Source organism: Balaenoptera acutorostrata, chromosome 19 (assembly GCF_949987535.1).
Source record: "Balaenoptera acutorostrata chromosome 19, mBalAcu1.1, whole genome shotgun sequence".
Lineage (NCBI taxonomy): Eukaryota > Metazoa > Chordata > Mammalia > Artiodactyla > Balaenopteridae > Balaenoptera > Balaenoptera acutorostrata.
The window spans coordinates 58,621,458-58,638,594 of record NC_080082.1 but is presented as its reverse complement, the minus strand read 5'-3'; the positions used below and the strand labels follow the sequence as shown (position 1 = coordinate 58,638,594).

General features: G+C 50.0%; 1 protein-coding gene and 1 long non-coding RNA gene across 10 annotated transcripts in view; one reads left to right on the top strand and one right to left on the bottom strand.

Annotated features, from left to right (window-relative positions):
• Nucleotides 1-1,270, top strand: part of ODAD1 (outer dynein arm docking complex subunit 1) — a 29,898-nt gene extending 28,628 nt beyond the window's left edge. For 5 of the 9 annotated variants that reach the window (XM_057535053.1, XM_057535051.1, XM_057535049.1 and 2 more), the window contains 2 exons: nucleotides 67-145; nucleotides 216-1,270. In XM_057535053.1, the coding sequence (XP_057391036.1) occupies nucleotides 67-145; nucleotides 216-746 (610 nt within the window). In that variant the 3' untranslated portion in view covers nucleotides 747-1,270. Of the gene's footprint in view, nucleotides 1-66 lie in introns of all 9 variants that reach the window. The other 4 variants (XR_009006192.1, XR_009006193.1, XM_057535050.1 and 1 more) reach the window with 4 other exon arrangements.
• Nucleotides 1,271-1,599: 329 nt separating this feature from the next.
• Nucleotides 1,600-11,583, bottom strand: LOC130705786 (uncharacterized). Its single transcript, XR_009006194.1, has 3 exons — nucleotides 11,500-11,583; nucleotides 9,128-9,343; nucleotides 1,600-2,370 (listed from the first exon to the last, which is right to left on the bottom strand). It is a non-coding gene; the product is annotated as an uncharacterized LOC130705786 (long non-coding RNA).
• Between the last annotated feature and the right edge of the window lie 5,554 nt (nucleotides 11,584-17,137).

Here is a 17,137-nt window from a genome sequence, read left to right as displayed (position 1 = left end):
ATGAGGCGCCATCGGCCTTCTGAAGGTCGAGGAGTAGAGTCCCTTCCTGTCTTCCACCCACGTTAGCGAGGACCCCCCAGGCTTTGAGGCCAACGACGACTATCCGCTGAGCAAGGAGGAGTTGCTGAGCCGCGTGGTGAAGTCGGTGAGGACGGGTGCCCGCGGGCGCGGGGCAGCTCTGCCTCCTCCGGGGCCCTAACTCACCTCCCCCGCAGCTGGAGGCCCGAGAGCAGGCGGGGGAGCGGCGCCTGGAGGAGATGGCCGAGGCCGTCAGGAAGGTGGACAGCACCCCGGCCAGCCCCGGCCTGCCCCTGCTGCCCAAAAGCCCCCGCGCTGTCCCGGGCTCCCTCGCGAGCCACAGGACTAGCGGCATCCTGGCGTCCAGCGGAGGCCGCGCCACCAGCTCCAATGTCGGCCGCGTCACCTTTGGGGACCCCAGCTCCAGCGCAGGCCACACGACCTTCGGCTCCACCAGCGCCGTCACCGGGGGACTTACGTCCAGCCGGGGCTCGACTGCGGGCCGAGTGATCTCCAGATCCCCCAACTCTAGCAGCTACCTGGGGTCCTCTGGATACTTGGGGTCCAGCAGAGGCCACGAGAGCTTTGGGGGCTCGGAGAGCAAAGGCCCTGAGTCAGAATCGAGTGGAGGCCTCGAGTCCAGCAGAGGCCAAGTCTCAAGCACTGGCCCTGCCTCTAGCACCGGCCGGGTCTCCACCACCAGCAAAGATTCCCAGAGCAACTACTAAGGGCACCCAGCCCCCACCCTGCCCCTGGCTCCTTGCAGGGCCTTCTCTGGGTCTCTGCCTCTCAATTTCCCCTATGACTCTCCATCTTTCTCACCCAGCTCCGGGTGAACTGCCTGCACACCTGTCTCCATCTCCCCTTCACTATGTCTCTGCATCTCTTCCCATCAGCTCCCCCTCATCTGTCTCCTGGTCCCCCTCTCTGTTTCCAACCTGCCCTTCCCTTTCGGTTCCCTAATCTCCTGTTCTCTAGGCTTCCCGTTCAGTGTGTCTCTGTCCTGTCTCCGTGTCTGTCTCCCCATCTCTGCTCTGACCTCTCTGATTATCCCCCCACCTCCTGTTTCGGCTTCCCCATTTCTAACTCCCTCTCCTCTCCCCCATCTCCCAGGCCCTCCTCGCATCTCATGTCCCTGTCTCTGTAGCTCCTCATTCCTTGTCCTCCTCAAGAGTCCCCAGTACTGACCAGTGGGGGAAGAATGGGGGCAAAGACATCAGGGTCAGCATGAGCTGTGACCATGGGAAATAAAGGTCAGAGTCTGATTTTTACCCCAGCCTGGTTACAAGCGTATATGTGGGTGAGTGAGCATAAGACATGGCTGTTTCCTCTACCTTTGGCCCAGGAGAAAAGGTATGACCCTGTCCCTATTCCCTGCCATTCATTCATTTACTCATTTTTTTTTTTTTTTGAGACTTGCACATTTCAGGCTCTACTGAGAACCAGGAACCGTTATCAGTCAGGATAGGCTGGGTTATGCTGCAGTAAGAAGCAACCCCAGAATCTCAGTGTGTACCTTTAAAATTTTTTAATTTATATTTTGGAATTCTTCATATCTCAAGAGAGGGGACTGAAAGCAGCATGTCAACCTTGCTACCTCAAAATTGCACAGGAAAGAAAAAAACTCCAAATTGCCCCCAAATTGCCCACCACATGGTTGATTAATTAGCTTTAATCAAGACATATAAAGAATATAAATGGTGACAACAGAAAGAAAGTATTAAAGAAAAATAAGGGAACTGGAACTCGTTCTGTTCTCACAAATGCAGTTCAACACACAGACTTTATAAGAATGCTTTAACAACACAAAACAATCTTCAAAATTGTACTTAAAAAACTGGACAAAATTGGAGGTGACTCTCGCCTGTGTGTGTCGGGGCTGCGAGCAGGGGTCGCCACCTTCCACTCTCAGCCATCCCGGAAGTTCAGTCATCGGTGGGCCTGGCACCGTTTGCTAATTTAGTGCAAACGTGGGCTCACTAGTTGTTTTTTTTTTTTTTTAACATCTTTATTGGAGTATAATTGCTTTACAATGGTATGTTAGTTTCTGCTTTATAACAAAGTGAATCAGTTATACATATACATATGTTCCCATATCTCTTCCCTCTTGCGGGCTCACTAGTTTTGTTTGTAAAATAATTAATCCATCAGAGTCATGGGATTTAATTTCCATCATGAGGGAAAGGGCTATCGATCTTGTGATCTGATGAGAAAGCTTACCTCTATTTATTCAGTTTACAGGCAGGATGTTAAAAGCAGGGCAGCAAATGATCAAGACAACCCAGCAGGGTGAAAGCCTTCTGGAGGGAACAGTCACTGGACCTGACCACAACTCCTACAGTTTTGGGCATCCTAGAAAACATTTTTGTTGAAATCACTTCTGAGAAATATTCATAAGGAACAGGAGATGTTGGGATGAATTATTAATTTTCACAGTCTCTTTAGTGCACAGTACAAAGTTAATATTTTTGTAAAAGTTCTCCCCTTCACACTGTATCAAATCAGATCCTTTGAATTAACGCTATGATGCAGAATCCCATCTCCTCCCTAACAGTTGCAGGGGAGGGGGACTCTCCATCTCTTTTCCCATTGATTTGACAAACATTTATTGAGTACTTACTATGTGCCACACAGGGTACTAGGCTCTGGGGATATAACAGTGAACAAGAAATTTAAAAACGGGTATTTCAGGAAGGCGATGGAAATGGCAACTCCCTAGGATGTGACTTCTGGAAGTTAGGCTGTCATTCTCACTTTCTCCTTTGGGACCTGGGAAGTCTCATCTTGGCGGGGGGCAGAGTCATGACCACCAGCCCTATTTGCCATCCCAGAGGGACTTCCTCTTCTTTCTCTCCTAAGACAGGACAATGAGCACAGAGAACCCAGACCCTCAGGTCTCCCCTCCCCAAAGTGGTCTCAAGCCCCTATAGCAGGAGGCATTCAGCCTTAAACCCCCCCACCCCGAGTCTCAGCCACCTCAAGGGTCCTAGAGCTACACTGAGTAGAGCCTCCCCTGGTCCAGAGGCTGGGCTCGCCATCTATGGATGGTCAACCTTGTGGCAACAAGCTCAGAATAGAACTGAGGCCACTTAAAGAAAAGTCAAAGAATCAAACCCAGAATCCTCTTGGTTCCCAAGCAAGACAGCACTACCCTCGGGGTCATAGTCACATCTCCTGTGGCTCAGGGTGGAGAGAGGGATGGAGGACGCAGGCTTGCTGGGCCAAGGCTGTAGCTAGGAGACAAAAAGAGTGGGCTGCTGATACCTGCTTTTGAGTGGGGGTGATTTTTGTGGCGGTGACGGTGGTGGTGATAGTGGTGATGTTGGCGATGGCCGTAGTGGGGATGGCGATGATGATGGTGAATGAAGGTGGTGACTTTGGTGACAGTGATGATCACGATGTGATGCTGATGGTGACAGAGAAGGGGATGTGATGATGACGTTGATGACCGTGGTGATGATGGTGATGGAGGTGGTGGTGACAGTGGTGTTGGCAATGATGCTGCGAGCGCCACTGGTGGCCACCTCAGTGCAGACTTTATTGCCGTCTCAGATTCATCTTGTGACATAAGAAGACTTGCATTTTTTAAGCCTGAGCTCGGGAATGTCATTCATTTACATTATACAGTAATAAGAAAACAGCAGACCAGTGCAGCTCAATCTTATTGGCAAAATGGAGAAAGGACTAAATTAAATTGTACTCAATAGCAGTGAAATTTGGAGCATTTAGTGATTTCTCTCTTTTAGGACTGAGGCAGAAACTGGCACTGTCGCATACAACCTGTGTGGCTTTGGACAAGTGTCTTCACCTCTCTGAGCTCCGTTCATCTTGAAGTCAGAGGGGGAATCCCTGGAGGCGTGATCAGGGGATCTGACCAACATTTAAAAATAGGAATACCGTAGAATAAAAAACATCATGCAGTACAGGGTGGTATTTGATGAAACCATGTTGATGTGAAATGATTTCTTACTGTGCGTCACGGTCAGAAAAGTTTGGAAGCCACTGATAGATGGCACCCATCATCATACACTGATTTTCAGACAAGTGCCCACTAATAACACCCGATATCAACTCCCTTTCAGATGCCGATTCCACTTCACCCAAAGCAAACGTTCCGGGTCTCCCAGCGGCTCTGTCTTAGCAGAATCCCGCCGCCAGGTGGCGCCCGTGCCCCGCTGTGAGCGGATTCTCCGTCCTGACTCAGCCCAAGCTGGTGATTTCCTTGGGGGTCCCCCCTCGCCCCGAGGATCGAGTTTACTGGGACTAAACGTCTTGACCACGAATAGAATTCCCCGAGCAGAGCACGGCAGGAGGGCGCAGGCGGTCACGAAGGGATGTGGCCATCCTAAGATACCCACTCATCCCTTCTTGATTCCACATTGTTCATTAAATGCCTGTGTGCACCAGACGAGGTCCCCCCTCCCAGAGCTCACATCCTGATGGGGGAGGACGGACAAGATCCCAAATTCAAGACCCCACCAGTACAGGGAAGCCTACCTACCTAGTCTGGTGCAGGACGGCACGAGGTAGAATCTCGCCCGCCCCCAGCTGGCTGTGACCTTGGGCAGCTTGCTTAGCCTCCCTGTGCCTCAGTTTCCCCTGCTACAAAATGGGACTAATAGCACCCACTTCATAGGGTTGTCGTGAGCATTAAGTGAGTTAATATTTGTAAAGTACTTAGAAGGGGCCTATGTTTGTTAAACCCAGTGTTTGCGGGATCTTAGTTTTGAGACCAGGGATGGAACCCGTGCCCCCTGCATTGGAAGCACGGAGTCCTAACCATTGGACCGCCAGGGAAGCCCCAAGATGAAGTTGTTTTTACAAGTGATGGAAGAAATGCCCACATATTGAGGTATGGGGAAGTCATTTTGGCTTATAGATGATTTAATCTGAATTTGATGCGAACAAGAATAGCCTGTTTATGGCCTATCAGACATACAGTGTACATCTGCTTTAATCATTAAAGAAAAGGGTGCATTGACCAGAAGTAAAGCGTGTCCTTTTTTTTTTTAATAGTAATCTTTTATTTATTTATTTATTTATTTTATATTTTATTTTTGGCTGTGTTGGGTCTTCGTTTCTGTGCGAGGGCTTTCTCCAGTTGTGGCAAGTGGGGGCCACTCTTCATCGCGGTGCGCGGGCCTCTCACTGTCGCGGCCTCCCTTGTTGCGGAACACGGGCTCCAGACGCGCAGGCTCAGTAATTGTGGCTCACGGGCCTAGTTGCTCCGCGGCATGTGGGATCTTCCCAGACCAGGGCTTGAACCCGTGTCCCCTGCATTGGCAGGCAGATTCTCAACCACTGCATCACCAGGGAAGCCCCGGTTTTCCCTCTTTGATTCTTCCTAGTTCCCGCACATCTTTTCGCTCTGACTTTTTCCCCAAACAAAGCACCTGCATCTAAGCCCTTGTCTCAGGCTCTTCTTTTGCGGGGGATGCCGAGTTAAGACAAATGATTTGGGCGGACCAGCACCAGCCCGGGTTCAGCGGGGCGCGCAGGGCATTAAAGAATGTTTCTTGCGCGACCTCTAGTGGTGAGACGTATGTAATTACCTTCTATTTTCTCTGGGTTCTCAAATCCTCCGTGACTACTTCTTGTTCCGTTTCCTTGCCCTTTCCTTCCAAAAATCCGCTTCCCTTCTGGTGTCCCCCGTGTCCTGTTTCACCTATGCCTTCACTTCTAAGCGGATATTTTGAAGAAAATTGAAAACATACCATTTCACCTGTAAATACATCAGTATAGATGTTTAAATAATGAAAGCTTTAAAAATATTTCTTTACTCTTAAAAAAAACCCATAATGATTAGGAGTTTGGGATTAACGTATACACACTACTATAGATAAAATAGATAGGGCTTCCCTGGTGGCGCAGTGGTTGAGAATCTGCCTGCCAATGCAGGGGACACGGGTTCGAGCCCTGGTCTGGGAAGATCCCACATGCCGCGGAGCAACTAGGCCCGTGAGCCACAGTTACTGAGCCTGCGCATCTGGAGCTTGTGCTCCGCAACAAGAGAGGCCGCGATAGTGAGAGGCCCACGCACCGCAATGAAGAATAGCCCCCACCTGCCACAACTAGAGAAAGCTCTTGCACAGAAACAAAGACCCAACACAGCCATAAATAAATAAATAAATAAAAACTTAAAACAAACCAACAAACAAATACTTAATGAACTTTGACAAATGGCACTCTTCCAGGACAGGTAAACTATTTATTTTGTTAGACTTCCTAAGGATTCTTTGATCTATGAAAAACACCTCTCTGAAGAAAATACTATTCACAACAAAGTGACCGTGAATGTAATCATAAGTGTCCTTATAAGAGGGAAGCAAAGGGAGATTTGATGCAGAAGAAGAAGGTGATGTTACCACTGAACCAAAATACTAAGCTGCTGGCTGTGAAGATGGAAGAAGGGTTCAGGAGCCAAGGAATGCAGCTCTAGAAGATAGAAAAGGCAAGGAAATGGTTTCTCCTCTAACGTCTCCGAGGGAGCACAGCCCTGCTGACACCTTGATTGTGGCTCAGTGAAATTGATTTTGAACTTCTGATCTCCAGACTGTAAGTGAACAAATGTGTGTAGTTTTAAGTCACCAAATTTGTGGTAATCGGTTTCATGGGAAAGCAATACCTGCCATTTGCAGCCAAGACTCCACAGAGGGGACACAGCTAAAAAAAAAAAAAAAAAACCTTTTATTTGGCGTTTATTCAGCACCTTCTGGATACTAGGCACCAGACTGAGTGCTCACAATAACCCAGTCTTCTGCAGGGAAACTGAAGCTCAGAGAAGGTGAGTCACTTGCCTGAGGTCACAGCGCTTGGGAGTGGAGGAGTCAAGATTTGAATCTGGAAAGTAACACTAAAGCAGCCCTCACAAATCCATACTCATCTGTGAATTTGGGGATGGTGTTAGAGATAATGTTATTAGCTAATATTTATTTGATACTTAGAGGGTGTAGGCACTGTTCTGAGCAATTCGGGTGTATTAACTCCCTGAACTCACTCTATGAGGTGGGGACTTTTATAATCCCCATCTGACAGATGACAAAACTGAGGCTCAGAAATTAAGAAATATCTGGATCAGATCATAGAGCTGGTAAGAGGCAGAGGTGGGATTTGAACCCACAATATCCTAATGAACCTTCATTTGATAGATGGGGACCCAAGGGTCCAGAGAGGCACAGAAACGATTCCAAAATCACTTAGCACTGACTGGCCTCTCCTGGGCTGGGACCCAAGCCAGGCTGCCTGCATGCTGTCCACATGCTCTGTGACCTCAAGAAGTCAAGATGCCACTCTGGACCTCAGTTTTTCACCTGAGAAGCAAGGGGCTGGGCTGGACCCACATGTGGTCCTCAGAGCACCCCCATCAGAATCACGGGAGAGTCTGCTGAAACATACACATGAGTGTCACCCACAGAAGCTTCTCAAGTCAGGAGCTTAGGAGAGGGAACACTCCTCACCATGCAACAGCCTAGATGCTGGTGATGGAGCAGTGAACAAAACAAGCAAAACTTCCTCCCCTCTACTGTGGCCCAGCAGAAATTAAACAAGTAAAATATTAAGTATGGTGGATGAGTTTTCATTCGAACCAGTTTGAATGCAGCAGTTTGCATGAACATTTTCTTGTGCACAAGAATTTTAAACGAGCTGATAGCCAACAGTTTTCCTTGAAACGAATTTGTATACCCAAAGTTTTCACTGAAACCAGCTTCTGCAGAGGACTTTTCATTAACAGGAGCTAGTTTACAACTTTTTCATTTAAGTTAGCACAAATAGGGGACTTCCCTGATGGCGCTGTGGTAAAGAATCCGCCTGCCAATGCAGGGGACACGGGTTCAAGCCCTGGTCCGGGAAGATCCCACATGCTGCGGAGCAACTAAGCCCGTGCACCACAACTACTGAGCCTGCGCTCTAGAACCCGCAAACTACAACTACTGAGCTTGCGTGCTGCATCTACTGAAGCCCGTGCGCCTAGAGCCCGTGCTCTGCAACAAGAGAAGGCACCACGATGAGAAGCCCGCGCACCGCAACGAAGAGTAGCCCCGCTCGCCACAACTAGAGAAAGCCCGCGCACAGCAGCGAAGACCCAACACAGCCATAAATAAATAAATAAATTTATTTTTTTTAAAAGTTAGCACAAATATTGGGCTGGCCAAAAAGTTCGTTCGGGTTTTCCATACAGTCTTAGACAACCTGAACGAACTTTTTGGCCAACCCAATATATGCGTTAGGGTTAGAGTTAGGGTTTTGTTTTTTTAAAAAATAAATTTATTTATTTCATTTATTTTATTTTTGGCTGCATTGGGTCTCCGTTGCTGCACGTGGGCTTTCTCTAGTTGCAGTGAGCGGGGGCTACTCTTCCTTGAGGTGTGAGGGCTTCTCATTGCAGTGGCTTCTCCTGTTGTGGAGCACGGGCTCTAGGCACGCGGGCTTCAGTAGTTGTGGCTCGTGGGCTCCAGAGCACAGGCTCAGTAGTTGTGGCGCACGGGCTTAGCTGCTCCGCGGCATGTGGGATCTTCCCGGACCAAGGCTCGAACTCGTGTCCCCTGCATTGGCAGGCGTATTCTTAACCACTGTGCCACCAGGGAAGCCCTAGAGTTAGGGTTTTTTATGAAGACTAGCTTGAAGGCAAACATTTCATGAAAGCCTGAGAAGTAAAGGAGGGAAAGGGGATAGGAAATGCCTGGGGTGGGATGGGAATGCCACCTTAAAGGGGATGACCTGGGAAGGCCCGCTGAGAAGGTGACACTGAAGCAAAGACCTGAAAGATGTACACGGAGGCGGAAGCGAGGGAGTCCTCATTTTCTCAAATGGCTCTCAAGTTTGAGATCCAGCACGATCGTACATCTATCACTGCCTCCTGTTCTGGGTACAGAAATAATGAATACATTCGTTGTGCAACTGCTCTGAATCTGACACCATCTCCTGGCATCCCCACAACAGTGAAGGTGCCGTTCTCACAGAAGCCGAAACTAAGGCTCAGAGCCGCGTGTCCATGGGCCAAGTCACAAAGCCAGGCAGTGCTAGATCTGGGAATCAAACTCACAGCTGCCTAAATCTCTATTCCTGCTGAGACCTGACTCCTGGGGTGGGTGGGCGTCGGGGGGCTCACCTCTTCTTCTGGGACCTCAGGCTCCTCAGGGTGTATCCTCAGTTGAGATAGACTGAACCCCAGAAAGTCTGGGGGGGTCTCCAGGACCCGCTTCTCCATCTCCCGCCTTCATTGGGTGCAGTCTGTCCAAGACCCAATCCTTGGCTCTGGATGCTGAAGTGAGGGTGAGGTGGGGCTGCCGTCGGTCAGCTCCAAGTGGTGAGGAGGCAAATGGGGCTGAGGAAGAGAGAAGGGAGGTGACAGGGAGGGTTTTCTCCAAGCTGCTGGTGTTGGGAGAGAGGTCTCCTCCAAAGTCTCATCTGCCCTGGGGGCCCCAGGGAGGCCCTCTCTCTCCAAGACCCTCCTCGGAGGGACGGCAGATAGTCCCATGGCCTCCACCACTGTACTCTCCGTCCCCACAGCCCTGAAACCAGCTCATGCGTGTCCTCACCCAGCCTCCTCCAGGCCTCCCTGCCTCCAGTCTCCCCTTTCCAGTCCATCCCCCACGTGGCCCTAGAGGAGTCTTTCTGTCCTCCAGAGCTGCTCCTGCCTCTTCCCTGCTCACATTCCTCCCATGGCTCCCCAGAACCCCCAGTAGAAAAATGAGCCCCTCGGGACTTCCCGGGTGGTCCAGTGGTAAGGAATCCGCCTTACAATGCAGGGGACGCTGGTTCGATCCCTGGTCAGGGAACTAAGATCCCACATGCCACAGGGCAACTAAGCCCGCGTGCCTCAACTAGAGAAGAGAAAACCCGCATGCCACAACTAGAGAGAAGCCCGCGCACCACAGCGAAGATCCCAGGCGCTGCAACTAAGACCAGATGCAGCCAAAAATAAAGTAAATAAATCAATCAATCTTAAAAAAAGAAAAAAAAAATTGAGCCCCTCAACCTGGCATTCAAGGCCCTTCACAATATGGCCTCTTGAACTGAACCTTTGTCTTCCTCACTTCACTTCCTTTCTCCCCAGCTAGCCCAATGAGCCTCACAGTACCAAGGACCAACCACAGCTGACAGCACCGGAACCTCACTCCCAAGCCCCCTGGATGACCTGCAGACCCCTCACACTCATGACATCTGTGCTGACCTTAGAGTCCCCCCCCCCCAACCCAGTCACTGGGTCAGATTCCCAGGGAGTTCTCATCCCTCCCTCCTCCTCCTTCCTACCCCCTCCCTGATCTGTCAGTCTCCCATCCTTCCCACGCTTTCTGTCTTTTATTCTCCCCTCTGTCCCCAAGGCCCCTGCCACAGCTCAGGTCTTTTTCTGTTTGTTTGTTTTTTGGCTGCGCCCCACGCATGTGGGATCTTAGTTCCCTGACCAGGGATCGAACCCTCATCCCTTGCAGTGGAAGCACGGAGTCTTAACCACTGGACCGCCAGGGAAGTCCCAGCGCAGGTCTTCTCCTCTCCTCTGGGATCATCACCCCAGCCTCCTCTCTGGCCTCTCACCTCCAACCTCCGCGATCCAGTCCATCTCCCACACAGCCCCGGACAGGTCTTTCTGCACCCAGAGCTGACCTTCCTCCTCTCCTGCTCACAACCCTCTCATGGCTCCCCAGGACCGCGGCACAGCGTCAGGCCCCTCAGCCTGGCAGTCCAGGCCCCTTGATATGTCCCCTGCATACTCTCCAGCGTCACTCTCGATGTATTTGCCCACGGACCTTACATTCCAATGGGCAGACCCTCCTTCTGCAAGTGGATCCTCAACTCTTCCATCATGGGGCGTTTGCACCTGTTGTTGGCCCACATCTCAGAGCCTCTGTCAGAATCTAACTCCTGCTTCAAGGCACAGTTCAAACCTGTTACCCGCGCACACACTCACCCTGACCCTCCCCATTCATACACGCAGAGGTCACTCCCAAGCACTGCCCAAATCTCCCCATGCAAACAATGGTCTCTCCCAACCATTCATCCCCCTCAGTCGGACACACAATGAACTCGTCCACCCCAACCTCCCACCTCCCCACACAATGAACTCGCCCATCCAGAGACCCCCCCGCCTTCTTTCCCTGACAAAGTTCTTCCAGGCCCCGCCCCCTGCACACAAGGGTCTCCTGAAGGCCTCTTCGCTCTTCTCCCAACTGTTTGGACCCCCTTTCCCCCCCTTCCCCCCATTTTTCTCCTGACTTCCGTGACAATGATCTCACCCGCCAAATGGGCCCTTCCTCACTCTGGCCCGCTCCTCCCACCCCTCTGCTGGAAACTTGGTATGTCCTGGAGTGATAGAAGGGAACGGGAATCGGGCGAGACCATTACCCGAGTGTGTGTATGTGTGTGTGTGTGTGGGGGGGAGAGGCATGAAGGGAGTCCCTTCAACTAGGGACTGACCAGACTTCTGGCTCCCCAGGTGCCTTTCAGATTCGACCCGTCTCTTCCCAAACTTCGCCGCCTCACCTTTCGGTCCAGGTATACTGCCGGTTCACCGGGCTCTCCATTCACAGGAGGACTCGGGGTAGCGGCGCTTCCGGCCACCCGAATGCGCATGCGTAGTGCATTTCCGGTACCGTGGCTGGTTTTTCTCAGGAGGTTGAAAAGGGGAGTCTTCCCTCCCCCTGCAGCGTCACCAAATTCCCCTCAAACGTCAACCCACTGCTTCAGTCTCTCAAAAAGAAACGGGAAAGGCTGATATATAGTAACAACCAGTTACTGATGTACTTAGCGTGGGCTAAGAATAAGCACATTATTTTCAGTTCTCAAAACAGCCTTGGTTAGTTACTATTATCCCCAGTTTCCACACGAAGAAACTGAGGCTCAGCGAGAAGGAGCCTCAACAAGTGCGTGACAGCCGGATTGGGAGCCTGCTGTGCATGACTTCATCCAAGCACTCTTTCTGCTAAAATGAGAACCACTGGAAAAGTGCAGGGGGTGGAGGTTGAGCGGGAAACTACCCTCCTCTCTGCTGTGTCCTTAGGCAAGTTACTGAACCTCTCTCATTTAATTTCCCCAGCTGGAAAACGGGCACAATGGGGTGTTTGGGGTGATCCTCTAGGTAAACCAACTGGCACAATGTAGTTCAGGGCTAATTAAATATCACCATGGGGGCAGGCATAGGATGTTGATGAGCGAAGAAGCCCATATGGGGAGCTATGAAGAGAGTTCTTTACTATCCACACAGAGAAGAGTTACTGCTACCCGTCTCCTGCCAATTGTTGCTACAAAAACACAGGCCCATAGTCTGAGATGGCGTGCTTCAGCAGACTGGATTTCAAACCATTTTTTTGGAACCCCAGAGTTCTTCCCAGGTGCATGAGGCCGAGTTGGAGGACGGGGTGGGGCAGGGAGGCAGGACCCTGTGTATCCCAACTCCTGCTTTAACTTTAGTAATAATTTTGATGATGACAGTCTTCCAAACACATCCCATGTGTTACCTCAGTTATTCCTCCAAGAAACTTATGAGATGGATACTACTGTTATTTCCATTTTACAGATGAGGAGACTGAGGCACTGGGCGTTTAATAATTCTGCAAATGACAATGAATTCCATGGAATATCCCAAGTCCTCCTCTACCACCCCCTCATTTGTTTTCTAATGTAACCCTTGTGCCCCAGTTCCTCTTTTATCACCTGAATTCCTGGTGTCTATTCCTCTTCTGTGTCCCCCAGCTCCACTATGACTCTGTTTCTCTAATACCTCCAATCTCCCCTGTAATATCACTGCTTCCAAATTCTGAATCGCCTCTATTCATTTCATCAACATAATTTATGGAGTGTCCCCTCTGTGCCAGGCACACTTCGGGCCCTGGAATTTTTCATGGTAAACAGCACAAGGCCTCCCCCTAGCGGGGAAGATGGACAATTAAATGACAAATGATGGACAAGATAATTTTAGATCCTGATAAAGTTTCTGAAAGGGGAATGGAATAGTTACTGGTGGTAGGAATGGGGTGGTGGCTACTTTAAATAGGGCTGTCCAGGGGATCCTCTTCTGGGAGGTGACATTTAAGTCTGAAAGGTAAAGAGTTGGATGGGCAATCCAGGCAGGGAACGGCAGGGGCAAAAATTGGATTAAGCTGGTCCTGTTTGGGGAACGGGGTGGAGCCCGCTGTAGGTGAGGCAGGAGGGCAAGTGATAAGAGATATGGCTGGACAGTTAGGAACCGGGAAACTCCACATTCGCCGTTAACATCCCAATTCACCCTATATATCAGCACTGGCCAATAGAACATTCTCCGATGATGGAAATGTTGTAGATCTTCAGTGTCCAATACAGTGGAGCCATTGAGTATTCGAAATGGAGTGAGTGTGACTGAGGAACTGAATTTTTAATTATATTTCACTTTAATTAATTTACTTTAGCCACATGTGGCTACCTGCTAGGGTATTGGACAACATAGCTATACAACTTCCCATTACACCTCAAAACATTCAGCTCTTCTTATAATTCCCCCACTCTCCCAAAACATCTCAGTGTTCCTTACAAGTCTCCACTCGCCCCTATAAGAATCCTGTAACAACTGCACAAATGTTCAAACAACCCAATTCTCGGTTCCTTTTACATATGAATTCACCAAAACACTCCCAATCCCTTAGTATCTCCCCAGCTCCGCCTATTTCACCCCCATCACACTCTCCGTTCCTCCATGAACACCTCAGTTCCTCTGCTGTTACTCTACTTCCTCCCAAGACAGTCCTTAAACACCTTCATCTCACCCCGCCCCCTTCCACTCCAGGGTTACCATGGCAACGCAGCCGCAGCCGCAGCAATCATGCGCACCTAGCCTGGCCCATCACCATGGAAACCGGAGCGGTCTCCTCCACGCCACCAACCCACGCTGAGATGGCTGTTCTGGGACCCAGACCCTTCGGATCCGAGAGAGCCGGGAGAGACTAGGGGGCCCCACAATGCTCAGCGAGAGCAAAGGGTCCTCCCTATTCTTCTGCCCCCATCCGACTAAGCGCCCTGCAGCAGGTACACACTCCGGGGGAATGTCGGATGGCAGATTCTACTGCGCAGGCGCCCACTCTTAGCGGACCGCGCTGGAGGCGCTCAACCTGCCGGGAGTTGTAGTTTTCTAAATGCTACAGCTGGAGACACAGGTGGCCAATGGGTGAGCCGGATAGAAACAAGGTTACTGAAGCTGAGAATCGTCGGGCAGGCTCCACTGTCACCATAGCAACTCTGAGGCGTGATGAAGCACCAGCCCTACTAGCCAGTCTGTCTTTTTTTTTTTTTTTTAATTTATCTCAATTTTTTTTTTTAATTTATTTATGGCTGTGTTGGGTCTTCGTTTCTGTGCGAGGACTTTCTCTAGTTGCGGCAAGCGGGGGCCACTTCTCATCGCGGTGCGCGGGCCTCTCACCATCGCGGCCTCTCCTGTTGTGGAGCACAGGCTCCAGATGCGCAGGCTCAGTAATTGTGGCTCACGGGCCCAGCTGCTCCGCGGCATGTGGGATCTTCCCAGACCAGGGCTCGAACCCGTGTCCCCTGCATTGGCAGGCAGACTCTCAACCACTGCGCCACCAGGGAAGCCCCAGTCTGCCATTTTTATTCTTTCATCTTTCTTGCTCAGTGCTTACTTTGCACCGGACACTGTTCTAGGCACTGGAGATACAATGGGAAACAAAATAGAGCTTATAATTTGATGGGGGAAGATTGACTATTAATAACAATGATGAACACAAATCGCTAGAGAAAACAGTATGTTTATAGGTTATTGAGGTGCTTCGGGAGAAGTGGAAATGCAGATCATGTGAGAACATTGGTACACACCCGAATTCATCTATCTCACAAAGCCCTGTGAGACAGGTACTATTATTATCGTCAAACTGTAACAAACAGAGATGAAGCAACAGACGGGCACATAGCAAGGAGTAGACCTGGGATGTGAACCAGGACCATCTGGATTCATACTCTGTAAACTTAACTACAGTGCTAAACTGGTAGAGATGTGGGGCATAATTTCAGGCAGTGTTAATTGTTGTGAAGAATAAAGCAGAGAAAAGGGATGAGATGACTCTTTAAATGGACTGTTCAGGGATGGCCTTTAGGAGCAGGTGACATTTGAGTAGAGGCCTGAGGGATTGTGCTGGGCACGTGGGGCATGTAGAGGTCCAAGGGTCACTGACCTTTGGATTTTTCTCTTGCCTTCCCCAAAGGCAGACTGTTACACACGCTGTTCCCTCTGTTGAGAATGCGCTTCCCCGTTCTTTACCTGTCAAATGCATCCTTCAAGAGCCAGTTCTGAGGGACTTCCCTGGTGGTCCAGTGGTTCAGAATCCGTCTTTCAATTCAGGGGAGGTGGGTTCGATTCCTGGTCGGGGAACTAAGATCCCACATGCTGCGGGCCAACTAAGCCCGCGCCACAACAAAGACCCAGCGCAGCCAAAAAAAAAAAAAAAAAAAAAAGATCCGGTTCTGTGAAGAAACTACTTCTCTGTCCTGTTTTGCTAACCATAAATCTCTTCCTTCTCTGGACTCACAACCGATCCATTTGTCACAATAAAGCTGCTAGGGGTCATTTTATTTTTGTACATCCAATCAAGCCATGCTCCTGCTTGAAAATTTTTGAATGGCTTCCCACTGCTCCCAGGATAAAGACTCACCTCTTCCTGTACCTATAAGGCCCTGATGGTCACTATTAACATATCTCCCTGTTTCACACCCTGACCCCCCTCTACTAACCCTTCTTCAATTTATGGTATGGCTCGAGCTCTTTCCCTCCCTAGGACTCTTCCTAACCCACATCCAAGAGCCTAAGGATAAAAGAGTCAAGTGGGGAGGTTTGGGACATCAGTCTGCGCTGGACTGCTATTGGGTTTGCCTGCCCAGGATTCCTCCTGCCTCCTTTTGATCATAGGTGGCCTCCGCCTTCAGCGGCTTGAAGCAGGATTTTGGTTCCCAGCCAGAGATTGAAGTCAGGCCACTGCAGTGAGAGCACTGAATCCTAGCCACTAGGCCAGTGACAAGGCCCCTGGCCCGTCAGCTTTGTAGAAATGTATTCCCGGAGCTTCCCTGGTGGCGCAGTGGTTGAGAATCTGCCTGCCAATGCAGGGGACACGGGTTCGAGCCCTGGTCTGGGAAGATCCCACATGCCGCGGAGCAACTGGGCCCGTGAGCCACAACTACTGAGCTTGCGCGTCTGGAGCCTGTGCTCCGCAACAAGAGAGGCCGCGACAGTGAGAAGCCCGCGCACCGCGATGGAGAGTGGCCCCCGCTCACCACAACTGGAGAAAGCCCTCGCGCAGAAACGAAGACCCACCACAGCCAAAAGTAAATAAATAAATAAATAAATTTATTTAAAAAAATGCTCTCACTATGCTGTACACCTGAAACTACACACTATTGTAAATCAACTATGCTTCAATAAAAACATTAAAAAAAAAAAAGAAATGTATTCCCACAGAGAAACGGAAAGTAGTGAAACAAGTAAAGTGTATATTAGGAGGAAAAAGAGTATGTGTGAATAGGCACAAACTGGCGGGCTCAGAGAGCCGCGCCCTTGTGGCAGTTTGAATCACTTATATGGAGCATTTCTTCTGGGTTTCCTTTGGCCAATCATCTTGCTTTGCCTGGTTCTGGATCTGTATTTGGTTTATCTCAGGGTCCTCCCCTGTGTGCACGCGCATCTCTTAGCCAAGATGGATTCCAGCAAAGAGGCCTACGGGTAGGTTGACATCACTCCCTTTTTGACCTCCAAGGGGCCTTTCTGCGCATGCATAGTTGGGAAGGTCTCCTTGACTTTGAGAATGAGAAATATGTGGTCTCTTTTATCTGGGCAGGGCTAAGCCTCTCCTATTATCCTGTTATTATCTTCATCTTGGAGTATCTATCCACAGGGGACAAACTGCAGCTGCTTAGCCTGGGTCCCATCTATCTCCTGCTTCATTTTCTTTAACAACCCCTCTCCTCACTCTCTGTGACCCTGTACATTCTGTCTGCCCTGTCAGTATGCTACAAGAATGGGCAGATGTCCAGGCTGACGGCTCAGAGCAGACCCTCCAAGCATGGTCTTTGAAGCAGAAGCATCAGCATTATTTGGGAACTGATTAGACATGCAAATTCTCAGGCCCTACCTCAGACCTACTCAATCAGA